Genomic DNA, 11,487 nt, shown 5'->3' with positions numbered 1-11,487 from the left:
ACTTCCCAAAAAAAAGGCTATTGAAAACCGTACAGAACACAGTTCAACTCTTGATACGTGGGAGCTAAATGAGTTGGAATCTGTTCATGATATTTATAGGTTTAGGGAGTTTATATGTACACATAAATACACATACATACACATTGCTTAAAATTCCTATGATTAAAGTAAAATGTGACCTACATAATTTAAAAAATTTATTGGGAAATAAAAAAAGTCATTTGGAAGAGAATGTTGTCTATATGGAAGACAACTGACCTTTTTCCCTTTAAAACTATTAGATTGAGTCCCTGGTAAAGCTCTCAACTATTAGGGAAAGGTTGTTGGTTCTAACCACGCAGAGGTAACTCAGAAGATAAACCAGGTGATTTACTCCAAAAATTCAAACCCTGTTCTAGTCTGCACACTTAAGAGTGTCATGAGTCACAGGCAATTTGACAGCAATTAAGAACATGGAAAGAATTTATGTAGTTAGGATTCCAGCCAAGTTATTTATCTTGGCTTCTCTATTTGCATGATCTTTAAATTTTCTTTTTACTAGTAGAGTATGATGCATCCTTGAAAGTCAAGTTCATTCATTTTATTTTCAAATGGCTTTCAGGCAGAAATGTAGTTGCCCTTTGATGCCAGTGGCTTACTTTTGACTTCTAAAATTGGACATAAATGTTGGAGAAATTTATAAAAATAAGCTAGCTTTGATTGCTGATTGAGAAATTGTCATAAAGTCTCTTTTCTTTTTTTATGAAATCTCTCTTGCTTACTCAAAATATTACTGAATAACTTGAGTTTTCTGGTTTGTTAAGTGATATAACTGCTAAGAGAATATAATGATAATTCTTAGATGTTTACCAGTTTTCTTTCCACTCTTTGCTATGAAGAACTACAGTGGATTTTAAGTCTCTATTTTTAAGGTTCTAATTGTTTTTCACCTCACAGATTTGTTGCTCTTTGCCCACTAGTCAATGTGTGATCCCTGCTCCCCCCTTCCCCCGCCCTGCCACGTTGGGATCCTGGAGAGCGTAGGGCTTGCAGGAACCGATTGATTCTATGTTTGAACCTCAAAGAAACTTCTTGTTTTGCAGGTTTAACTGAGTTATTATTTAACTTGGAATCATGGGTCAAGTTTGAGTAGCCTTTTTGAGAATATTGGAGTTGTAGGGTCAGTATGAGTTAGTAATGTTTCTTATGGAAAAGGAGATTGGATCGCTTTGTAACCTTTACAGCTGACCTTCGTGATGCTGGCCTAGTTTTGAAGGATTGACTCTGTAAGTGGCTCACTCTTCATCTCTGTCGATACTATATCACAGAGTAGATATTTTCCTGTGTCTAATTTGCTTAATTTCTGAGATGATTTTGCAGATAAGAAATGAGGAAGAAGGCCAGGTTGATGATTGATTTTGGTATTTCAGACTTAAAAAAGCCATGTTCAGTTTACTTTTTATTTCATTTAAAAGCAATATTTCCAGTGAATAGGGGGAGATGAGGAAAAAATATTATAGAAAAATGCAGGAAAAAGTAATATTTGTTTGTAATCCTACGACTCTTGTTTGAGATAGTTGCATGGGTAGCAGGCAAGAAAGTAATAGAAACCTCACATTTCTCAATCCTTCTTCTGTAGTTTTCAAATTTTGGCAGGCCATTTTCACAAATTGGTTTTTATTTCTTAAAAAAAAACCAAAGAAAACTCAACTTAAAATTTGAGTCCTCAACTCATAACTGTAGTTAGAAGCAGCTCATAGACAGCCCTTCAGTGGGTTTTCAAAGGCTGTATGTTGACTAGGAGGCATTTGCCCATCTTTCTTCTGTGCAGCCACTGATGGATTTGAACTCCCAGAGAGCTGTCTTTGTGTTTAGCAGCAAAACTCCGTATGGACTATGCCACTCCACGGAGCTCCTTAAAGAAAATACTAGGGAAATTAATTTCTGCTTTGGACTTTGTTTCTGTAGAAAACCACCAGGAAATACAGCCATCTCTGCAAGTGATTAGGAATTCCCCTGACCGTTCTTATGGTACAAGATTAGGTTTTTGGGTTGAGCTTTTAGGTGGAGGCTGGAAGTAAATGTGTACTGGACTTGGAAAACCCCTCTCTCACTTTTCCAGAGTAAGAGTTTCAAGGAACGCTGAGGTGCTCTCTCTCCTGGAGGTATCTGCAATGGTGGGGAGGTGTGGGTAGGCTGCTGGGTTGGAGGAGGGGAGCTGCAGCTTAGTGTAAGTGCATGAGATCAATTGTTCATAAACCAGGGCTGCTTGTTACAGAGGATTGCCTTTCATTTCCTGGGTCACATGCACCTCCCCAGAGTCCATGCATGTTTGACACAAAGGGAAACATTAGAACTGACTTGCTTTTGTAGGTATGATGTTGCATGCATGAACTGCCTCCTGTAACCCTGATAATGTACTATAAAAAGACTTCAATAAAATAAAAAGACTTAAAGTTGAGAGGTCTTAAAACAAACAAACAAAATGCTTAAATCCTAGATTCTGGCTTTGCTGAAGGCTGGCCATTCTTTATGTTCAGAACTCCCCTAAGTATTCTGTCAACCAGTTATTTACCTTTCTTTTTTTTAATTTCTGTCTCATAAAAGTTTATTTTTGTTATTATTTTAAGTATTTTGCCCTTACTTTTATGTTTTTATTGCTCAGAATATCCCTTGCAGTCCAGCAGCTTCAGCATCACCTGGAAGCCTATTAGAAATGCAGACTATTAAGCCCTACCTCAGACTTGCTGACTAGGAATCTGCACTTTTTTTTTTTAGTTAATTTTAGTGAAAGTCTACAGAGACTTGGGATTTCCATTCATTCATTGTTGCACCTTTCTCCCTGTCCACCCCCTCTCCCCAATTGACTCTTCTCCTTGAAAAGTAAAACTCTCATTGTTATTCAATCCCTTCCAAGTCCACTCCACTGTGCAGCCTTCATTCTGGACTCCTGTCATGACAATAATACCCAGTCATATGTCCCTTTTAAACAGTTCTCTCCTTCATCTGTTTCAATGCAGTATACATCATTCGCCCCTCCTTCTCTGTCTTCCCTCAACCCCGATGTCAGTCCCGTTTTACAATAGTGGCCTTTTTATGACTGAGATATTTCACTCAGCGTAATGCCCTCCAGGGTCACCCATTTTGTATAATGTTTCAGTGTTTCTTGTTTTCAATGCTGCATGGTATTCCATTGTGTGAATATACCAGAGCTTCTCTAGCCATTTGTTTGTTGATGGGCACTTGGGTTGTTTCCAACTCTTTGCTATTGTGAACAAAGCCAGCCACAATAAACATGGGTGTGAATAATCTGCTTGGGTGGAGATTATGGTTTCTTTATGGTAAATTCTCAGTAGTAGCATTGTTGGTTTAAATGGTATTTCTTTTTTTCCTAAAATTTTTTTAAATTCTTAATTTCAATGAAAATTTACAGAGACTTTGGATTTCCATTAATTCATTGTTGCAGCTTTCTCCCTGCCTACCCCTCCCCCCAGTTCACTCTTTTCTTTAAAAAGTAAAAGAAAAATTCGTTCATTGTTTTACAATCCTTCCTCCAAGTCCTCTCCACTATGCAGACTTCGTTCTGGACTCCTGTCATGAAAATATACCTAATCACATATCCCTTTTAAATAGTTTTCTCCCTCATCTGTTTCAATGCAGTATACATTATTTATCCCATCTTTCTCAGTCTCCCCCCAACCCCAATGTCAGTCCTGTTTTACAACAGTGGTATTGTGCAGTATTTGTCTTTTTGTGACTGAGATATTTCACTCAGCATAATGTCCTCCAGGGTCACCCATTTTGAATAATATTGCATGGGTTCCTTGTTTTTCAATGTGGTGTAGTATTCCATTGTGTGAATATACCACAGCTTTTCTATCCATTTGTTTGTTGATGGGCACCTAGGTTGATTCCAATCCTTGCTTTTGTGAACAAAGCCACAATAAACATGGGCGTGCATATATCTGCTTGGGTAGCAGTTATGGTCTCTTTGGAATATATTCCCAGCAATGGTCAATTGGTATCTCTATTTGCAACTTTTTGAGAAAGTGCCACACCACCTTCCACAGTGGTTGTACCATTTTACACTTCCACAAGCAGTAAATAAGGGTTCCTAAATTTTGCTATTCTTATTGGGGTGAGATGATATCTCATAGTTGTTTTGTTTTGCATCTCTCTTAGAGCTAGGGATTTTGAACATTTCTTCATGTGCTTGTTGGCCATCTGAATGTCTTCTTTGGTGAAGTGTCTGTTCATATCCTGTGCTCATTTTTCTATTGGAATGTTTACCTTTATCTTTTTGTGGTGCTCAAGTATTTTATAAATTCTAGATATAAGTCCCTTATCTGACATGTCATTACCAAATACTTTTTCCCAGTCTGTGGCTTCTCTTTTTACCCTGTTGGAGAAGTTGTTGGATGTGCATGGGGATTTGATTCTTAGAAGGTCCCATTCATCTATTTTTTTCTTCTTCTGGTTGTAGACTTTCCAGGATACTTGTAAGACTGTTTATGTTGTGAATTAGGACTTCTAGAGTTCTTCCAAGCTTTTCTTTATTGAAGCTTATAGTCCTTGGTTTTTGTCCTAGGTCCATGATCCACCTTGAGTTAGTTTTTGTATATGGAGTGAGGTGTGAATCTTGTCAAATGGTATTTCTATTTGAAACTTTTTGAGAAAGTGCCATACAGCCTTCCATAGTGGTTGCATCATTTTATACTCCCACCAACAGTGAATAAGGGTTCTAGTTTCCACAACCTTGCCAGCATTTAATATTTGCTGTTCTGTTAAATTTTGCTCTTCTTACAGGGTGAAGTGATATCTCATAGTTGTTTTGGGACTCTGCATTTTATGTTTCAGACTCTTGTGGCCTGTTGGATAAGGAGCTGTGCTGCCAACCCAAAGGCATGAGGTTTGAATCTACTAGCTGCTTCAAGGAAGACAGATAGGCAATCTCTTCATGCAAATTACTGTCTCTGAAAGGCTCCTGGAGGGTCAGCTATAGTTGAATTCAAACTCAATGGCAGTAAGTTCATAGGTGGCCTTGTTAGTTGTTGTGCCAACCCAAGGGCAGGTAGTTCAAATCCACCAGCTACTCTGAGGGAAAAACATGGGCTTTTAGGCAACTTACAGCCTTAGAAAACCCATTGGAGGATTAGCTACAAGTTCCAACTTGACAGCAGCAAATTTGAGGGGTTGTGTTTGTGAGGGGTTTTTTGTGAGCTGCATTTTTTTTACTTCTTTACATCCCTAACACACTGTCAACTTTTTTAGAATTTAAATTTATATACTATAAATGAAGTCTGTCTTTGCTATTGCATCAGAACCAATTTGAAACTGACCATTTATTGGGTTTCTGAGTCTGTAAATGACATGGGAGGATATTGCCCATCTTTCTCCTCAGGAGCTAGTGGTGGATTTGAACTTCCAGAGAACTTGGGTTAGTAGCTCAACTTTCTATGGACTAGGTCACCAGAATATCTATATAGTTATAAGCGGGATAGGTGAATTGCTTTTCATCTTATAAATATATATATATTTATTTATCAGAGTTAAACTGCTAAAAAGCCATATACAGTGGCAAAGCATGCACTGAGCATTAGATGCTTTGTATCCTTCACCCTGGGTAGCAGGATATAAAGGGTAGTACAAATGGGCATTTGATTAACTAACAGAAAGGTTGACAGCTCAGACACACCTGAGGTGCCTAGGAAGAAAGGCCTGGTGATTGACTTCCAAAAGGTTACAGCCCTGATAACCCTGTGGAACTATGTTCCACTTTCACACCTGATTGTTGTTGTTATTGTTACGTGCATTGCATAGGAACTGACTCATAACTGACCATCCAGTGGATTTTCAGAGGCTGTAAACTACAAGTGAAGAGATTGCTCATCTTTCTCCCAGGGAGCTGCTGGCCAATTCAAACAGTGAGCCTCTGCACAGCCAGTGCAGCTCCTTCCCTGCTAGGTGACCAGTTATTGTTTTTGTTGTTATGTGCCATCGAGTTGTTTACGACTCATAGCGACCTATATACAACAGCCCTAAACCTACTCTATCCTGTGCCAATCGCACTGCCTCTGACACACCCATCCCGATTACCCCAGTCACTGAATCAATCCATCTCGTAGAGGGTCTTCCCCTCTTACGCCGTCCTTCCACCCTCCCAAGCATGATGTCCCTCTCCAAGGACCTGTCCCTCCTTGCAACATGCCCAAAGTATGTCAGACAAAGCCCCAGAATCCTTGTCTCCAAGGAGTAGCTTGGTTTAACCCTCTTCGGGATGAATCTGTTTTTCTTCTTGGCAGTCCATGGTACATTCAATACTCTTCTCCAGCACCACAGCTCAAAGGCATCAATTCTCCTTCTGTCCTCCCTAGTCATTGTCCAACTCTCTCATGCATAACAAGTGATTGCAAAGACCTTGGCCTGTATCAGGCACACCTTAGTCTCCAGAGAGACACCGTTACTCTTGAGTAGTTTAGAGAGGTCCCTAACCGCAGACTTTCCCATCGCAATACACTTTTTGATTTCCTGGCTGCTGGTGCCAAGGCGTGTTGACCGTGGAGCCGAGCAAACTAGCTCACTGCAATTGACTGCATCTGACAAAAATGACCTATCAGTTATGCTGCTCAAAATTACTGATGGACTCCCCCCTCTCTTTTTTACCCGGTCTTTCTTGAAGACATTCCGTTATTGGTCCGTTGGCCTTTCCAGTGCTACCAGGCCCAGTGGAGCTGAGTGATGTCAACAGCTGCCTTGATTACTTTGGTTCGAAGTGGCGGTCACCAGGTGAGACGGAGGGTGCTGCTCAGCTCCCGCCTGCTGCAGGACGACCGGCGGATGACCCCCGCGTGCCACAGCTCTCGCTTTGACCCCGACGGCAGCGGGAGGCCAGCCACCTGGGACAGCTTTGGGATCTGGGACAACCGTATCGACGAGCCCATTCTGCTGCCGCCCAGCATTAAGTACGGCAAGCCAATCCCCAAAATCAGCTTGGAGAACGTGGGCTGCGCCTCGCAGATTGGCAAGCGGAAAGAGAACGAGGACCGGTTTGACTTCGCCCAGCTGACCGAGGAGGTCTTGTACTTTGCAGTGTATGATGGGCACGGCGGACCCGCGGCCGCTGATTTCTGCCACACGCACATGGAGAAGTGCATTATGTACGTACAGAGACGTCTGCTCTGGACTTGGAAACTTTCAGCTCTGGGATTTGCCAGTGTCATTCGTAGGGGTGGGGGCGGAGATGGTGGTCCTTTGCCCCCTTAGAACAGCACTAGCTTGGGGGCTTTTCCCCAGCTTGTTATAGCATAAAAAAGACACAGGTTTAATTTGCAGTGAAATTCCTAAAATGTGCCTTAAATGGCGCCACTTGTGAAAGTATGGGCCGGAATTTACAGTGCTTGGTTTGTGATTATTTTATGTAAGTGAATATAAAGTACGTAAGATAATGTATAAGAAGGCATCTTCGCTCTTATCAGTGCATGACACACGGTGCTTCATTAAATCCTCCTTCGCAATGTCAGTGACTTTGAATAGTTGGCCTATATTTGGAGATTGGCATTAGTGTGGAAGAAATGCACTTGGCATTAGTGTGGAAGAAATGCACTTAATGAAAGTTTTGGAGTACCTTAAACAACTTAATTGACTCCAGTTACTATGAGTGCATGTTGTAGATCCCAAACTACTGCCAGACACGTGACAATTAGGAGAGGAAGAGGTGTGCAGAGGTAAACCACACGAACATGTCTTATCTTTCTGGGTATAGTTATATATGTTGTTATGTGCTATCTAGTCAATTCCAAGCACCAGGGCTCCTTCAGACTGTTTATCCGTTGATTTATGTATTGTCTGCCTCATTCCATAAAATAACTCAGTGGTTTAATTTAATATTAGGAAACTCTTGATCTCGAAAAGTTGGAATAAAACCACTTGGTATCCAATTGAGTCCTATAAAGTCATAGAAACCCTGCACTATTAGTGTTATTACTGTCATTAATATGACAGTATTAATTCTTCAAGGGCAGGGACTTGGACTTTATTTTTGTGCCCTGAAAGACTTATCATGAAGGCATTGATTGATTGTTGTTGTTGTTGTTGTTGTTGTTACGTGCTGTCGAGTCGTTTGCGACTCATAGCGACCCTATGTACAACAGTCCTAAACCCTGCTCTATCCTGTGCCAATCGCACTGCCTCTGACCCACCCATTCCGATTACCCCAATCACTGAATCAATCCATCTCATAGAGGGTCTTCCCCTCTTGCGCTGTCCTTCCACCCTCCCAAGCATGATGTCCCTCTCCAAGGACCTGTCCCTCCTTGCAACATGCCCAAAGTATGTCAGACGAAGCCCCAGAATCCTTGCCTCCAAGGAGTTGTTTGGTTTAATCCTCTCATTCAATTGAAAAATTATTGCCTTCCAAATGGCACACGCTGGTTGACTCCCAGTCAGTGTGCCCCACGCTCAGCCACCAAATCCGTCAGTGGAGACTTGGTGGGCTGCTCTATGGGCTTTGATGGCCCTAGTGCTAAGGAATTGTGCTGCCAACCCAATGGCATGTGGTTTGAATCCACTAGCTGCTCTGCAGGAGAAAGATAGGCAGTCTCCTCCTATGCAGTCTCTACTCTGAAAACCTGCAGAAGGGACAGCTAGGAGTCAGTTCTGGCTCAATGGCACACAACTACTACAACAAGAACAACAACTTGCTGCTGCCCAAGATTTGACAGAACTGTGAGATTAAGACATAGTAGGAAGTGATCTGCTTCTGAAAATCAGCCAGTGAAATCCCTGTGGATCATAGTGGGAGAAACTGGTCATGGAACTAATGAATTAAAGGGCAGCTTTTAATTCTGTGGTGCATGGGGTCACTGTGAATTGCAAAGTTGGCTTGAAAACCTCTACCTCCACTACCACCAGTGACTTCTTACAGTCCCTGGTAGGTGCTCAGTATGTCTTTAATCAGTAAATCTTAAGTACCTGGAAGGAAAGCTGAGGTGGTCTTTTAGATGGAATACTCCTCTAGATAAAAGTGATGGAGTAAGAGGAAAAATCCATTGTAAAATGATTGTCTGGGGCTTTTTTTTTTTATTTCCCACAAAAGGGATTTGCTTCCTAAGGAGAAGAACTTGGAAATCGTGTTGACTATGGCTTTTCTAGAAATAGATAAAGCCTTTTCGAGTCATGCCCACCTGTCTGCTGACGGTATGTAAAATAGTCACACTTCTTATAGTCCTCGGGAATGGCTGGGTAATAAGGAAACAACTGAAACCTTTGAGGGTGGAGGTGCTAATGAATGTTGAGTTGTAAGGATATTACATGTAGAAAATTATTTCATTAAAAGAATCACATTGAATTTTTTTTAAATCCAAACTGTTGTTTGTACCTCACTTTAAAATTAAACATATTGAAGAATAATTCTGAAAGATAAACTCCAAAACTGTTCTTCATTAAAATAATTGACTTTGAAATTAGATTTTAATCCTATAAGGATTTAAAGAAAATGTTAATATGCTTGATTTCTTGTTATAATGGGAAAGAAGGCCAGACCAAGAGAGGATTTATTTTTACTAGTGGCTAAATCTGATGAGAAAGTGCTCAAATATACTATATTGTTATTGTTGTTGATTGCCATCAAGTCAAGCATGACTCATAGTGACCCTATGAATAATAGGCTTACCAAATCCAGATAGGTCAAGAAATGCTCAGGCAAGAAGAAAAACACTAATAGTTCCTAAATAGAACAGTGGGATATATACACTGGGGGAGCCTTTAGACGAAAGATAGCTTCACTTCTTCTTAAAGCAAACTTGATTTTGCTGATTTCTTTTGAATAGTGATACTCTTGGTTTTTTATGTTAAACACAAGGGCCAGCTGAATTTTAAAATTAGTGTACCATATGTTCTTAAATTTTGAAAGTATAGTATTTCTGGCTTTTTTCTAAATGTATCAAAACCATTTCAGGAAAATGTAGCTAATGTTTTCTGGTTAGCTGGCCTCCAAATCATTTGCTCATAAAGTTAATTTTGAAAGTTACTGCAGCAGCCTTGAGTTTAGGCAGGTAGACTATATCAATCTTTGTTTGGTTCATCCTTTAAAGGAAGTCTAAGTGCACTGCAAAAATATCTTTTTCACCATTTTCTGTTAGAGGAGGGATAGAAAGTCTTCCCAGATAAGGAATTGAAACTTAGTGACAGAGTTTGGGGCGCCCTCTGTAGCCTCTCCAACTGGATAGATTATGGGATGTGAAAAGTTGCTGTGAGCTTGCTTGTATCCACACATAGCCTGTGTGTGGGTTGTAGTATAAATGTTGTGTAAACAGTCACTTCATAAACAGCTACAGTTTATCTAACAAGGTTTTCAGAAGAGAATATTAAGATCTATCAACTGTGAGAATATGACCCTTCATGGGTGCTCTAAGCTCTTTTCAAAGGATCTAATTTTACCAGATGCTTTAATTAGAATTAAAGATCATTTTGCACTTGAGATATTTAATTTACTTTAAAAGAAACTTTCTATATATGTCTTTTCATATAAACAGTAGTTATATAAGAAATCAATAAAAAATTAATTTCTTTATGATAATAAAGCAAAAAAGTGTTTATGTTCTCTGACGTGTTTTGAAGTAATGATCTTGGGAGTTTCACAAGATAATTTTAATTCTTTTTTGTTTTTTACTTACTGGCCATAGTTTGCAAGCATGATAAGCAAGACAGAATGATGCTTAGTATGATATTAAAAGCCAAGAAGTCTGTTATGATGCTGTTATTATTAAATCTTATTGTGTACATGTTCTAGAGATCAGTCTGTGTTTTTAAGTTACTATTTTAAGAACAATTTTAAAATTCTGCCTAAGTTACTAAAGCATTTAAAGATGGCAAAAATTGCCTTTTAATATTGGGAGCTACTTTAGCAAATATATTATAGCCACTAAAGCTTCAATTCTGTATGTTGCTTAATTTTTTTGTTTGTGGGTGGACATAAAAATGTGTGCCATTTCACATTTTCAAGTTATTATGCAAATTTTAAATGATTTCTCTTTTTTCTCCTTTAATTTTTAGTAAGAACTGAAGCAGTATCAGTATCCGTATTATAATATTGGCTAACACTTTTTTTTGCTATAGCTGTAATGCTATATAAATGCTAATAAATAAATCCAATGCTGCTGCTGTTGTTGTTATGTGCCGTCGAGTCACTTGCAATACATAGAGACCCTATGTACAATAGCCCTAAACTCTGCTCTGTCCTCTGCCAATCGCACTGCCTCTGACACACCCATCCCATTACCCCAGTCATTGAATCAATCCACCTCGGAGAGGGCCTTCCCTTCCTGCGCTGTCCCTCCACCCTCCCAAGCATGACGTCCCTCTCCAAGGACCAGTCTCTCCTTACAACATGTCCAAAGTATGTTAAATGGAGCCTCAGAATCCTTGCCTCCAGGGAGCTGCCCAGTTTAACCCTTTCCAGGCTGAATCTGTTTGTTTTCCTAGCAGTCCATGGTACCCTCAATACTCTTC

The 11,487-nt window shown here is 39.9% G+C and overlaps 1 protein-coding gene across 1 annotated transcript in view; it reads left to right on the top strand.

The window, feature by feature from the left end:
- The first annotated feature begins 6,658 nt into the window (after positions 1-6,658).
- The window catches only part of PPM1K (protein phosphatase, Mg2+/Mn2+ dependent, 1K), a 27,877-nt gene continuing 23,048 nt past the window's right edge, over positions 6,659-11,487 (top strand). Inside the window, exons 1-2 of the mRNA XM_006900004.1 lie at positions 6,659-7,136; positions 9,074-9,174. Coding sequence (XP_006900066.1) covers positions 6,718-7,136; positions 9,074-9,174 — 520 coding nt within the window. The 5' untranslated portion in view covers positions 6,659-6,717. The remainder of the gene's footprint in view (positions 7,137-9,073; positions 9,175-11,487) is intronic.

This window comes from Elephantulus edwardii, unplaced genomic scaffold (assembly GCF_000299155.1).
Source record: "Elephantulus edwardii isolate Elephantulus edwardi_28Jun2011 unplaced genomic scaffold, EleEdw1.0 scaffold00270, whole genome shotgun sequence".
Lineage (NCBI taxonomy): Eukaryota > Metazoa > Chordata > Mammalia > Macroscelidea > Macroscelididae > Elephantulus > Elephantulus edwardii.
The sequence above is the reverse complement of the archived record's forward strand: the minus strand, read 5'-3'. Positions and strand labels throughout refer to the sequence as shown.